This window comes from Diabrotica virgifera, chromosome 2 (genome assembly GCF_917563875.1).
Source record: "Diabrotica virgifera virgifera chromosome 2, PGI_DIABVI_V3a".
Classification (NCBI taxonomy): Eukaryota; Metazoa; Arthropoda; class Insecta; order Coleoptera; family Chrysomelidae; genus Diabrotica; species Diabrotica virgifera.
Window position 1 is genome coordinate 221,367,299 of NC_065444.1, and position 16,001 is coordinate 221,383,299.

General features: G+C 33.6%; 1 protein-coding gene across 2 annotated transcripts in view; it reads left to right on the forward strand.

Annotated features, from left to right (window-relative positions):
- LOC126880386 (CREB-regulated transcription coactivator 1) overlaps positions 1–16,001 on the forward strand; it is a 375,806-nt gene that overhangs the window by 332,456 nt on the left and 27,349 nt on the right. For both annotated transcript variants that reach the window (XM_050644219.1, XM_050644220.1), the window contains 2 exons: positions 6,946–7,180; positions 14,351–14,533. In XM_050644219.1, the coding sequence (XP_050500176.1) occupies positions 6,946–7,180; positions 14,351–14,523 (408 nt within the window). In that variant the 3' untranslated portion in view covers positions 14,524–14,533. The remainder of the gene's footprint in view (positions 1–6,945; positions 7,181–14,350; positions 14,534–16,001) is intronic.

Sequence of the window (16,001 nt, forward strand, 5' to 3'; positions counted from 1 at the left end):
TTTTATTTAAATCAGTTACCACAAAATTTTTGGTTTAATAGGATTGAACGTCTCCCAACTATTATCGACGGGTTAGAGATTTTTTTTAGATTGGACGTAGAAGATTCATAGAGCGACTTACAGGATTTGAGACAAACAATGATTGATTATTATGAACTAATACGTATTCGCTCCGTGCATGACTGACGCGACACCTAGCGTAGTCGCCTGAAATTTTTGGCGAACGACACAATTTGACGTTAAACCCTGTAAATATTCTCTTTATTCTGTCACTGAATAAAAAGAAAATTTTTGACTGTTTGGTATCTTTCTTGTCGGATAGTAAAATATTATTGTAATTAGTTATAAGTATTTGTAAAATATGTTTAAAAAAATATAAAAAAAAAATAAAAAAAAAATAAAAAGAAAAAAAAAAGAAAAACATGAAACAAAAAAAATAAATAAAAAAAATTAATAATTAAAAAAAAATCTTAAAAAAAAATAAAATAAAAAAATTAAAGAAAAAATCACTAAGAGGATTTAAACCTCCGCGGGGCTGAACCGGGTTGACATCCTATCGTAGTGACAAAAAAAAACTAAACAAAAAACAAAACAAAAAAAAAACTAAAATAAAATACAAAAAAGAATGCATTTATTTTAATATTAAGATTAATATTTTTATTTGTAAAATGTATACACTATGTGTTCTTGATAAACATTAAGTAGTATAATATATTTATATTTATTAACATAGTATGTACATTAGCTGTAATGAGTAGGTAAATAAGCAGTAAAAAATTGTAATAATATTATAACAACCAAGTTTCACTAATTGGCAATATCTTTAATACATTTAGTTTTGATTGAGACTGGCTGAATGACCATAGTCCAAGCCAAAAAAGAAAAAAGAAGACGTTAATGTAATATTTATTTACCATTTTTGATAAAATTTATTATACACACAATAGTTCGAGTGTCAAATAAACGTCAAATTAAAAAGCGGATATTTCGAAATTCTCTGAAGAAAATATCAATTTTAAGAATAAACAGTAGCGCGTCATCAACATTTTTGTTTTTCGAAAGTTCTGCTAACTTTCAACAGTGAGGCAACAGTGCGTCGGCAATACGACAGTGACAGTGACATCATACTATCAAAAACAATAATTATTACACTCATAGGCGAGATAATGTTGCTAAGTCAGTCACGTTCGATTTCTTATTATAGAAAATAGATTTTTAGTAGTTCCAATGTGACACAAAATCTAGGCATGGGATATAAAACTTTATTTGAAGAAAGTTTATTTTTTGTTCTTCTTAATGGCGGTACAGGCTCCTTTTTGCAATATTTTATTTAGTTATAGAGTAATTTCCACATCCTAACATATTTCTCAAATTGGGCTCTGTACCGCCATTCTTTATTATATTACGAATATGTGGGCCAAATATCTCGACAAAATATTAAAAATTACAGCCGCAGTCTTGGAACGCGCTACTGTTGTCTCTTAAGGCTTTTTCTCCACTTTGTCGTTATAGTTTAGTTGTCAGTGTTAACATTAATTAATTTAGTTGTCAGTGTTAACATAGACGAGACAAAAACAAACATATAGAGAAAATCTGCAGAGAAATTCAACTACATGCCGACACAAATAACACCAAAGAACTCTTTGATAAAGTCAGACTACTCACACGTAAATTCAAGCAGAAATCTTGGTCTATCAAAGATGATGAAGGTAATGTACAGACGGATTTGGACAAGGTTATTGATGTTTGGAGGGCGTATTGTAAGTCTTTATACGCCAACACGGACCAGATGCCAGCGGACACCCCGTTTGTACCTGACTGCCAGACCTCCACTTTCCATTCTCCTTCAACAGAGACACACCACACTAGTTTTGAATCTGAACCTGACATACTTTTTTCCGAGGTGGAATTCGCTTTAAAAAGACTTAAGTTAAACAAAGCAGCAGGATATGATCTCATTACTGCAGACGTCTTGAAGCATCTTCCGGAATGTGGAGTAAAAATATTACATCGATTGTGTAATGAAATATGGCACACAGGCGTCTGGCCTGAGGATTGGAGAAAGACCATAATCATACCTCTTCATAAGAAAGGTTCAACAAATAATTGTAACAACTACAGGCTATTAGCTCTAATATCACACGCCAGTAAGGTGATCCTCTACATACTGCAACGGCGTCTAGAAAACTGCATAAGTTGGCAAATAGCACCTGAGCAGGCTGGATTTGTAAAGGGCAGAGGTACTAGAGAACAAATCCTTAATGTAAGAAACATCATAGAAAAAGCCAGAGAATACCAGATCCCGATATTTATATGTTTCGTCGATTATACAAAGGCCTTTGATAATGTTAGATGGAACAAACTATGGAACATATTGACGACAATGGGTGTACCTAAACACTTGACTCACCTTATTAGCAAACTGTACCAAGATAACCTGGCATATATTCGAATGGACGGATACCTGTCTGACAAATGCACTTTGGAGAAGGGAGTACGCCAAGGATGCGTTTTATCTCCCTTATTATTTAACATCTATTCGGAGTTCATAATGCGCAGAGTCTTGGATGGTTGGGAGAGAGGAGTAAACCTAGGTGGTGTTAAGATATCTAACTTGCGTTTCGCAGACGACAGTACACTTCTAGCCTCTACTCCAGAAGAAATGACTGAATTATTAAAAAAACTCGAGGTAGAAAGTGCTAAATTTGGACTCATGGTTAACTACAACAAAACCAAATTATGGTTATTGATCGCCAACAACAGTTTCCTGAAACCGAAACTATTGCGGGATGCGAGGTAGTCTCATCTATGATATATCTTGGAGCTCTAGTTAACAACACAGGCAGTTGTGAACCCGAAATTAGAAGACGCATTCAACTAGCAAGAGCAGCAATGAGTGAACTAAACGGAGTCTGGCGTGATCGTCACATTACTATGACAAACAAAAAGAGACTCGTTTCAACTCTGGTCTTTTCCATATTTTACTATGCATGCGAGACATGGACAGTCAAAGAATCAGATAGACGACGTATAGACGCCTTTGAAATGTGGACATGGAGACGCCTGCTTCGAATTCCATGGACGGCTCGCCGTACAAATATCTCGGTTCTGGATTAAATTAAACCGGATCAGCGTCTCTCCAGTACCGTTTACTCTAGAATTTTAAAGTTCTTTGGTCATATCCATCGAAGTGATCACAAAATGGAGCGGTTGGTGGTCCAAGGAAGGCCTCAGACTCAACGCCAACGCGGAAGATCTCCACAGCGATGGGCGGACATTACTAAAAAGCTTCTCAACAAACAGTATACTGAGGCAATACATGTAACTGATGACCGCGACCAGTGGAGAAATATTATCAATCAAACTGTCCGAGCTGCTGAAGCCCAATTATGAACCACAACACATCTACTAGGATGTTAATGACTATGATGATGATGATGTTAACATTAATCGAAAGCAATTAGACAGTGTGAATGATTAGTACCAGACTTTAACATTAGCTGGCGATAGGAATAAACAACCAGATCGGGGAAGGAAAGAAAGTCAGTATGAAAATATAAATATAAATAATAAAAATCAAAACGGCAATAATAAGGTAAGCGAAATACCTATTGAAAAAAATTATTATTCAATCATTATTCGCCAAAGTTGTCATATTTCGCCGCTACGGGCACTGGCATAGTTTCGTGTATCCCCACCATGGTCACGAACGGAGCGAATAGAAGACGTGAAAAAAGTAACTCAGGAATTTATAAATACAGTCAAACCTGTCATATCCGGATCAATGTGGCGACAGACCGATCCGGATATGAAAAAATCCGGATATCAAGACCACTACTTCTTTTACAGTCTCTGAAACGTTTTCTCCTTCATACATTCCAGTAATCAACGCCGTCGATAACTTTCGTCGATAGACACGTTTTTTATACATTATTTCGTCATCTTTTAGTTATTCTTTTAGTGCGTTGTTTAACAGCAGGACTGCCTTTCTCGGTAGATTTCGGTAGATCCGGACGGCGCAGAACCGTCCGGATATGCGGAGGTCCGGATATGACAGGTCCGGATATGGCAGGTTGTACTGTATAGGCTTGCACGTTGTTAGGAGTTGAGTGACAAGTATTTCGAACATTTAAAATTATCTTTTTAAATTATGAGTCTCATTGGTAGTAGCAAATAAATTTATACTCAAAACTGAACACCAGCACGTCTATTAAAAATACTTTTAAGAGAAGAAGAAGAAGCAGCAGCAAAGAACCATAGAATGAGTAGAACCAAAGGCCTTTATTCTTCACTACGACTTAAACAAAATATTCGAATAAATTCAGTTATTTTGACTACATAACTCTGATACCCTGATTTTACATGTTTCCATTGAACAATCCTAGTAGAACTTGTGAATAGGTCTAGTTTTTAGTGATCTTTTGTTCGCATCTGCCTTGTTGAATACTAATTTTTTAAGCATGTAAGCTTCCATTTTCTCAAAGTAGAATATTAGGAAAGATTTGTATTTTTTCCAAAAAAAATCTTTTAACAACTTTCAAGTGGCAATTCGCAATTTACGAAAAAGATACAAACTCATGTACAAAGAAAAGGAAATCGTTATAAACTTATTCAAAAACGTTTGCCTCCTAATAAAACTATCTCCCTAAGAAAGAAAAGAATTAGCTAAAATATTAGGACAAACCTACATGAAATGATCCCTTGAATTTTTAGTCCTCATGTTACTGTGTACTTTATAGACAACCTGTATTTAAATTTAGTTGACATAGAATCTTCATTGAATTCGTTTAAAGACGACAAGAATTTTATTGATTCGAACTTTAGTGAATTACGCGTTTCTTACTTCCGTTCCTATTTTGTCATTTGCCCACATTCACTCATTTCCTGTGTTATATTCCATTCTCTTACGTTCAACGATATCAGGTCGTTTTCCATGCTATCTAACCAACTCATTCCTCTCTTTAGTTTTGTATTGATTTCTATTTTGACATTTTTTTGTATGTGTTTCAGTATTAAATCCGAAACATACCAGACTTAAGATACAATTTTTTCATTTTCTTTATAAAGCATCGTCACCATCAAGTCATATCTATGTCGATACGGAATACCAAACTTTCGGTGTTCCGAAAGTTTGGTGTTCCAAACCAAAGTTTCTCGAAAGGGCTTATCTTCTACACAGAAGTGTAGAAGATCAGTCTCGATGTCGTTTAACAAGAAAAGGGTTTTGTGCGTGGAAAAAATTAATTTTTTCTCTATTTGACTTATGAAACAACAAAAAAATTTTCATTGTTAATAATTTTTTCATACATATTTCTTTCATCTCATTCATCAATGATGCATCATATTATTTTGATTACCTTTGCGGCTTTATATTCATTTTGTTTGAAACTTACAGATCAACCTTTGTAATTCCATTAATACACAATATTATAATATGCATTTTACACCAAATCTCATAGGTTTAATATCCAATTTTCTGTGTTATGTGGGATTGTGGAAATGTTAATACGATATCATAATCTTAGAATAAATATCGTTCACTACGATTATGTTTTTCGTAAATAGTATGTATTTTTGTACTTTTACAGGTGATCTTTTATATTACATGCATGCTAAATTCAAAAGTGGATCTCATTTTAAATCATAAATCATGTCAGGTTTATTTACTATTTGAAATTTTGGGAAAGTCAAATTATCGAAGTAAATGACAGAGCACAAGAATTATTATTATGGTTTTCACTAGTTCTGAATAGTTTTGACAACATTTTTCATCAGGTCAAGTTTTATATGGACAAGCGGACGTAGAATTTTTTGAGGATCCACCAAAGCTTTTGAGAGAACGTTGTGTGAACCAGGTTCAAGGTTAGGTCTTACTTTGTATTCATTTTGTTAGAGACACTCAAGTACTGAGTCCAAACAAACTGTAACTCAGTGTGTCACCTCTCACCATCACCCTCTTACACAGTTGCCATATTTTACTCATTGCCACTAATGACCTGTGACTAGGGGTTGAATAATTAGACATTTGAATTAAAAAGAATTTTTTATAAAACCACCTTTTTATTTTTTAATAAAAGTGAGAACTAATTATACGGTATAAAATTTAAAATAGCTTAAAATTTCAAATAAAACTTAATGCATCCATGTAAAAGCTGTTGAATATTGCATTGTCATCGAGTTCTGAGCTAATCTGAAAATTTCATATCTCTAGCTAGTCGGGAAGTATGTTTAAAATCGAATACAAGATTTTTGTAGGACAAAGAAACAGATAAAGAATAAGCGAAATATATAAAAACGTTTTAAAAGTTCATTTTCTAGGAATGCAATTTACATGAAACCATAAAATCAGTCTTGTATTTACTGAAATAAGTAATTCTGTATTGTATATTTGATATATTATACATTTCACAAAAACATAGTTCCTGTATAACAAAATTAGCATATTGGAAATAATAGGTATGCTATTTCAATAATATACTTTTTTTTAATTTGGGAAACAAAAATATCTGACCTGATTGAGTAAAGTAAGAGATGAGTTATATTTTTGAATTCAGCATGCACTAAATATCTAAAATCACCTATGAAACCCTTGACCTCACAAAAAAAGTTTTGAAACGCAGGCCAGTGTAATAATTATACTTAATAAATATATCAACATACCAACAATTTATAGGTTTGGTGAAAAATATTGTGTGAAAAAAGAAGAAGCTTATGTCTCTGTTTGCAATTATTTTATATTATGAAATGTTGTTGAGTCGCCAGTATGTTTTTCCTACATCACTGTTTTTCCACTTGTACATATTTTCTTCTACCTTCGCATCAAAACAGCTACTTAAAACACATGGTGTCGTACCGAGATGCTGGTACATGCGCACTACCTTTCAAATCCATAACATCTAAAAAACAACAATTTCCATACATTAATCAGTTGTTTATTAACTTCAGTTGGATCCACCAAACAATATGTCTTACGTTGACCAGTCAACGGGTGCTCAACAAACGACGCAGCCTCACTCACCTTCGAACATACCAAATGCCAGCCCAAACAATAACATAGAAGTGAGTACGGACGCGGGATACTATAGTACATCACCGCAACAATTAGTGTATCCGTCGCCCTCGCCTGGATTAAGAACGACGCCAAATACTCCTACAAGTCTGCCTGAAATCATACTCACAGGTAATTTAGTTATTCATTAAAATGTTAATATGCTTTGTAGATAATGTATTCTTATTGTTTCATATTAATTAATTGTACCGGGTGTCCCAATAAGAATGGCTCTCGGCCATAACTCAGGAACCGTTTATAGTAGAGCTTTGAAACAAAAAATTTTATAACAAAAGTTGCCTCAGGAAAAGCCTGGAAATTATTTTCATAATTGTGGGACCACCGCTAGAGGGCGTAATTTAATATCAAAAATTAAAAAATCTAAATTTTACAAAATTTTCCTAATGAAGGGGCACTGGAAATCCGATCGTCGTATTCTTCATAAAATTCTACGCATATTTGATTTGACAAGTTTAGGTCTACCTTTGGAAATAAGAGGTGGGGGTGAGTGGGAATCTTGTTATGAAAAGCTGGCTGTGAGTCCGGTTCTGCTTAATCAAATTTTGCAAACTTGGTCTTGTTGAAGACAGATCTTTTTCGTCAATGTAAAAGTTATGATTTCGAACCAACTTACTGAGTAACATGCCAGCTAGAAGGCGATATTTAATTTTTTTCAGAAATCTAGTGTTCCTTGGAAAATATTAAATACAAACATGCATGTTTAATACCATATTACAAAATTAGACAAAATTAGCAACAGAACAGCGAAAACCGCATGTTAATATCTTTTTTCTATCTCGAGATATCGTACAAAACGTGTAAATTTAAAAACATAACTGTTACTGTCACCGGTAAACGAAATTCATTAAAAGTAGTGTGCTATGGAAACAACAAAGAAACATTTTCCAGCTGTCAACGTATATTAGGTCTTTTCAACGCTTCTCATTTATTTCGAGCCTCGTTCATATCTCGTATATTAATATTATACACGGATTATACGGCATATGACAGAGGCTCGAAACAAATGAGAAGCGTTCAAAAGCCCTATTACAAAGAAATAAAAACAACCATTTAGTGATGACATAAACGTTCAAATTTTTGCCCATCATTTTCGTTGCAAACATTTACTCTTTCAATAGTAGATTGAACAGCAGTCTCAATTTCTGCTCTCGATATGCTTTGAATGGCGTTTAGTATTCTCTGGATAATGTATTCTAGAGTAGTGTATAATGGGTAACAATTTGAATATTTAGGTCGTCACTAAGTAGTTCTTTTTGTTCTGTGTTATATTTAATTTTAATAGTATTGTTTCTCTTTATATTGTTGTTTTAATTAATTATATTTTTGTTTTAATTAATTATATTTTTATACGTTGACATCTGGAAAATGTTATTTTGTTTTTTTCCACAGCACACTACTTTTCATTAACTTAGTTTACCGGTGATAGTAACAGTTATGTATAAAATTTACACGTTTCTCGAGATATCTTGAGATAGAAAAAAGGTATCGACATGCGGTTTTCGCTATTCTATTGCTAATTTAATCTAATTTTATAAAGTATGATTAAAAATGCATACTTGTGTTTAATATTTTCCAAAGAAAACTAGATTTCTGAAAAAAATTAAATAACGCCTCCCAGCTGGCTTATTACTTATTAGGATGGTTCAAAATTATCACGCTTACATTTAAGAAAAATATCTGTCTTCAACAAGATCCAGTTTTCAAAATTTGATTTAGCAGAACCGGACTTACAGCCATTTTTTCATAACAAGGTTCCCACTCACCCCCACCTCTTATTTGCACAGGTAGAGTTAAACTTGTTAAATGAAATATGCGCAGAATTTGATGAAGAATACAATAATCGGATTTCCAGTGCCCCTTCATTAGGCAAATTTTGTAAAATTTAGATTTTTTTATATTTGATATTCAATTACGCCCTCTAGAGGTGGACCCACAATTATGAAAATAATTTCCAGGCTTTTCCTGAGGCAACTTTTGTTATAAAAATTTTTATTTCAAAGCTCTACTATAAACCATTCTACCGAGAGCCATTCTTATTGGGATACCCGGTACTTTACAGGGTGTTTGGTAAAGAATGGGCCATAGCTTAACCTTAGATTCCTGAGCTTAAAATAGGTCGATTTAAGCTAACTTACCTTAGTACAAAAGTTGATAATAACCGAAATACAGGGTGTCAAAGTTAAATTATATTATTTATTTTTGAATATTTCCTGACAGGCATGGGACAACAACACGAAATTTGGTAAGTGGTGCTGGTATTGTACAATCTACTAAATTATGTTAAACAAACGTTTCTGGCTACTACCAAAGGCGTACGACGGGGGAACGTGAATGGTTGACCCTTCCCAAATTCTACGCCACTGGCGGAATTGCTATTTTAGTGTAATTTTTTAATTCTCGAATACTTTCTATGTAAAAAATATACTCTTCATTCGTAACGATAAAGCCATTAGTTTTCGAGATATTTGAAGCTAAAAACGAAGGAGCATAATACATTAAGGGGTTACATAGGTCTTGCGAGTAAAATAAGTGATTTTTAAAAAAATTATATCTCGAAAACTAAAAATTATTTTTATTTATAATTGGAACATGTAAAAGTATAGTACCTAAGGTACTCTCAAAAAAAAATTCAGCCAGAAATATTCATTTTTGTAGAGTTGACTGCAATTTTTCGACAACAGCCCTTTTTTTGCGGTGGGCAGCATAACTAAGTCCAGTCTCATCTGAAATCAAAAAATCAAAAAGTTTCTTGTAGTTTATACCTCTGGCTAGTGAATGAACGAAGAAATTTTTATTAGGTGAAGTTGTTTTTGTTTTATAAAAAAAAAAACTACTTTAAAAATGGTCATTTTTGCAAAAATGAGAAAAATTGGGGTCGAAAATGAGTTTAAACCAATGAACTGTCAACACGGATGGAATGGCCCCATCCCATTCAAACAGTGAAGCGAGATTGCGGCCAACATACAAGTGAGAGGTCCTAGAGAGAGACAGAGCTTGTCAGGGAAAATTTGACTTCTTCATTGGTTGGATATTATCATAATGACCAGAGTTGCCAGATGTGATTTTATAAATCCCCCACTTAGAAACTGAAATTCCCTCAAATTGAAGCTCAAACCCCTTAAATTTAAATTTTTGCCACATTTTAATAAATTAGTAGTCAAATGTAGAGAACAGTAAACCAAAATTATACTACTTAGCAACAGAAGGGCCTGGAAATAATTCATAGGTCCTATCGTCTTCGATTATATGAGAGTATAATTATACAGTTCTACGTATATACGCAAATTTAATTTACCATGACCCCTTAAAATATCTTATAATTGTCCCTCCCCAACCATTTCTGCTTAGAAAAATTCCTCTAGACTTCTAGACGCTTTCAAATTACTCCAAAATTATGGAAAAACACCCCAAGCTGGCAACGCTGACTACCACTATAAATTTTTTGTTTACGAAAGATGGCCATTATCTTCCATCCTTCCCTGACTAGCGCTATCTCATCCTGGCGTCATTAAATTCACTTCTTGCCCATTCCATCGGTGTTGACAGTTCATTGGTTTAAACTTAGTAAAATCTTCAAATTTCATTTTTTTTTTAATTCCTTCGTTTATTCACTAGTCAGACGTATAAACTACAAGAAACTTTTTGATTTTTTGATTTCAGATGAGACTGGACTTGGCTATGCTGCCCACCGCAAAAAAAGGGCTGTTGTTGAAAAATTGCAGTCAACTCTACAAAAATGAATATTTCTGGCTGAAATTTTTTTTGAGAGTACCTTAAGTATACAGGGTGTCCAGAAACTCTACCGACAAACGAAGACAGGAGATTCCTCAGATAATTTTAAGACAATTTGACCAAATTCACTTAGTCCGAAAATGCTTCCTAAGGGAGCTGGAGCTCTTTGAAGATGGCGTGTTTTAACTAGTTTTTCTTAAATACCTCTAGGACGCTTGTAGTTATAAAAACAGAAATTGATACACATATTTATCTTCCAGAGTTAAATCGATTCCATGTATTGTGAATTTGTAGTACCAGTCATAGGCGTCCGTTTTGGGTGTGGCAACGGTTATTTTATCGCATAATTTTTTTGTATTTAACTTTTAAGCATTTTTGATACTGGATTATTGTGAAGTATTCTAGTACTAAAAGGTACTCTTACTTTAAGTTAGTAGAACACACCGTTTTCTAGAAAAATCAGTTTGAAAATTTTTCGTTTCCTGAATTTAAAAAAAAATTGAAAACAATTTTCAAAAAAAACGGTGTATTTTACTAACTTAAAACAAAAGTAGCTTGTAGTGCTAGAATACCTCATAATTTAATAATATTGTGTCAAAAATTCTTAAAAATTAAAGACAAAAAAGTTATGCGATAAAATAACCGTTGACCTACCCAAAACGGACACATATGACCGGTACTAGAAATTTGCAATTAATGAAATCGATTCATCTCTGGAATATAAATGAACGTATCAGTTTTCGTTTTTCTAAATGTTTTTTTTGAATTTTTTTTTAATATTCAAAAAACGAAAAATTTTCAAGTTGATTTTTTTAGAAAACGGTTTATGGTATCGACTTAAAGTAAGAGTATCTTTTAGTACTATAATGCCTTTTAATAATCCAGACTCAAAAATGCTTCTAAATTAAAAACAAAAAAGTTACGGGATAATATAATTGTTGCCCTACCCAAAACGAACGCCTATGACTGGTACTAGAAATTTGCAATGGAAGGAATCGATTTATCTTTGGAAGATAAATAAGTGTAGCAATTTTCGTTTTTCTAAATAGATGCGTTCTAGAGATATTTAAGAAAAACTAATTACCAGACGCCATCTTCAAAGGCGTTTGGTCTTCAAAGAATTGGGTTAAATTGTCTGGGTATCTGAGGAATCTCCTGTCTTCGTTTGTCGGTAGAGTTTCTGGACACCCTGTATACTTTAACATGTTCCAATTATAAATACAAATAGTTTTTAGTTTTCGAGATATAATTTTTTTTAAAAGTCACTTTTTTTACCCGCAAGACCTATGTAACCCCTTAATCAAAATAAGTGTGCCTTTTCATTTGTAACTTCGAATATCTCGAAAACTAATGACTTTATCGTTACGAATGAAGAGTATATTATTTGCATAGAAAGCATTGGAGAATCTAAAAATTATGCTAAAATAGCAGTTTCATCAGTGGCGTAGAATTTGGGAAGGGTCAACCATTCACTTTCCCCTGTTGTACGCCTCTGGTAGTAGCCAGAAACGATTATTTAACATAATTTAGTAGGGTATTTAACATAATTTAACATAATTTAGTACAGTGCCTACACAGTATCACAAGAATAATATGTTAAAATTATTTTAAAGTATTCTTTTTTTTAATATATTCTTTATTTAAAACTTTAAGAACTATGTGTGCCCGGTACTATAAAACTATTTGACATATCCTTATGGTACTTGGCAGAAAGTGTAGGTACTGTATACCCTACTAAATTATGTTAAATAATCGTTTGTGGTTAATACCAGAGGCGTACAACAGGGGAAAGTGAATGGTTGACCCTTCCCAAATTCTACGCCACTGATGAAACTGCTATTGTAGCATAATTTTTAGATTCTCCAATATTTTCTATGCAAATAATATACTCTTCATTCGTAACGAGAAAGTCATTAGTTTTCGAGATATTTTAAGTTAAAAATGAAAAGGCACACTTATTTTGTTTAATGTATTATGCTCCTGCGTTTTTAGCTTCAAATATCTCGAAAACTAATGGCTTTATCGTTACGAATGAAGAGTGTGTTTTTTACATAGAAAGTATTGGAGAATCAAAAAATTGCACTAAAATAGCAATTCCGCCAGTGGCGTAGAATTTTGGAAGGGTCAACCATTCATGTTCCCCCGTTGTACGCCTCTGGTAGTAGCCAGAAACGTTTGTTTAACATAATTTAGTAGATTGTACAATACTAGCACCACTTACCAAATTTCGTGTTGTTGTCCCATGCCTGTTAGGAAATACTCAAAAATAAATAAAATAAAAGTTTAACTTTGACGTATTTAGGTTATATTCAACTTTTGTACTAAGGTAAGTTAGCTTAAATCGACCTATTTTAACCTCAGGAATCTAAGGTTAAGCTATGGCCCATTCTTTACCAAACATCTTGTATATTTAATTGTTAAATAACAGTGTCATGTGCTCCACACCACTATATGGTAACAGGGTTTTTTGAAAATATATAAATAACAGTGCACGAAAAGTTATTAATTTGATTTTAAAAATATACCAGAGAACGGTAACACTAATTATATACGCGAAATTTCGGTTTCTGTCAACCTGACTGAATTGAAAAATTAGCCAAATCCCATTTTAAAGTTTAGGAAAAGATCCGCCAATTCCATAGGTCAACCATCCATTTTGTTCCAAGGGTGTGGGTTTACGCCCTCCCCATTTGAGCTCTGTATTTCGTTCTCATCGCCAAAATTCCCAAAAATTTCGAAAATTGTCCGACCTCTGCGGCTTTTGATAGTATTGGTACCTTTCTAACGCATGTCTAATTTTCAAAATCGGTTATACCATTCAAAAGTTACCGACCGCAGAAATTTTACTCAATTTCTATTTAAAAAGAGGAAAATGTTCGTGGATATGTGGGTGTGTGGAAAAGTTACACCGTTCTTAAATGTTTTTCCATGTTTCAAGATTCCGATTCAGAACCGGTTAAGTTTGTGACATTTGAACACCCGTAAACCAGGTATAGAACTGGGTAGGTACAAGAGGGCATGTTTTTTGGGTGAATGTATCTCAGATTGAAAGATAGATAAGAAAACCGCAAATATGTTAAATCGGTAGGGCTTGAATCCAGCTTTCAAACGATGCCTAAGTGGTCAGGATCTATGCACGGCTCAGTATAGCCGAAAAACTGAAAAATTGAACCTGAAAATATCGGTTTTTCGACAATTACATAAAATTTCCACCTATGAATTGCGCCAATAACTGAGCGTTTGTAGGAGGACTCCAGACCCGTCTAATGGTGTATACCTCATATCTGGGAAAATTTGAATTTTGATTATGGAACTGGTCGGGAGGGGATTGGAAAATTATTTTCGCTTGGAATAAAAATCGACGTGTTTTTAGCATTTCCAGAAATCTAATTTCTGGATTTGCCAAATATTAGGGTGAACTGTTTTCAGTGAGCAACTCTGAATAAACAAAAAATTTGATAATAGACATATGAAATATTTATACTGTGAATTAGACCGCTAATGTTAAATATTTGATAAAATTATTACATAATTATCTTTGGTTTTTAGATTTTTCAGGTGACGATGGATCTAGGCAGTTGCCGTCAGACTTTTTCTCAGACGAATCGTTAAAAGAAGGTTTAGGAACGTTGGATTTTGATGAATTCCAGATACTAACAAACCCATCAATAGGCATATCTGAAATTGTCGAAGATAATTTTAGGTTAGACCATCGCTCATAATGTGAAAACGGTAAGTGTAAACGGTAACATCTAAAGTAGATGCGCATAAGCTATCATATTCGCTATGCGCACGATAAAAAAATGATTTTTATATTTCTATATAGGCCAGAGCATTTTAAATATGTTAACTATACAGTGATGAGCGCACTAATAACCGGCAAAATAACGCAAAAGATGGAAAACAAATTAAGTTGAGCGATAAAAAGAGATGAACCTAGTAGAGGTGTTAGATTTAGCGATAGTAACTTATAAACTGACATTATATTGATTGTTTCCCACCTTTAGACGTATCGGACGAGTTTGAGAAATGCCACTGTCACACTGACAGTTTTAGTTGACATAATCCTCTGATACGTCTAAAGGTGGGAAACAATCAATATAATTTCAGTTTATAAATTACTATCGCTAAATTTAACACCTCTACTAGTTTTATTTCTTTTTATCTCACAATTTAATGTTTTCCATCTTTTTCGCTATTTTGCCGGTTATTAGCGCGCTCATCACTGTATACTTTAGTAGTATAAATATTTAATTTTAAATAAACGTGCAATTTTTTAGCGGTATCTACACATTTTAATTAAAATACTATGCCATTTGTGAGCAACCACTCACTTCCGCCATCTTTGCAATGATTATTTGACATCCAAGTCATTTAACCGTGGCAACCAACTTCCTCAAAGTACACTTGTATAAGTGCACTTGGTCCAAGTTGGAATCCAAGTACACTTGGATCGTGTCAACCCGCTTTAAGACTCGATGGTGCAACGCGTATTAAGGCGCGTCCAAACCAAATTTGCGGTTCGCAAACAGCTCGCTAACTGTTCCCGAACAAGACGTCTACATCAAAAATTAGAGTGGTTCGCGAACAGTTCTATAGAACAGTACGCTGCCCTTCGCATTGTTTGCATTGCTTTGCTGTCCTCACCCATTTTAAAACAAGGCTGTTATATGGATTGTATAATATTTTTTTTGTATTCTGAATTTCTGGGGCCCCATAAATTGGAATGTTTACGGTATTCCTCTATTAATGTAATAATTTCGTCTTCGGACCATTCCATTTTCGATAAACAGTAATTAACTATGACTTAATTAACTATATTATTTATTATACTACTTACTATCAACTAACTATTTACTATTAATTAACTATATTAATTATTAAACTTAACTATATTAACTTATTAATTAACTATAGTAGTAAACAACAAAAAAAAAGCAGCAAGCCACGTTGAAATATTTTAACCTCAAACTAAAGTAAATACGAACATGACCCTTTTTCGTTTAAGCGAACTTAATACGTCCAGACAGTTTTGTTTACTAACTGGTTGTTCGCGAACAAACCCTTTGATGTTACCGCTATCCAAGCGAACTTTGAGCGAACAGCGAACTGTTCGCGAACCCATTACGAACTGTCGTCCACACAGCTGTTCGCAAACAGCTCGCTAACGGTTCGCGAACAGCTCGCGAACTTGGTTTGT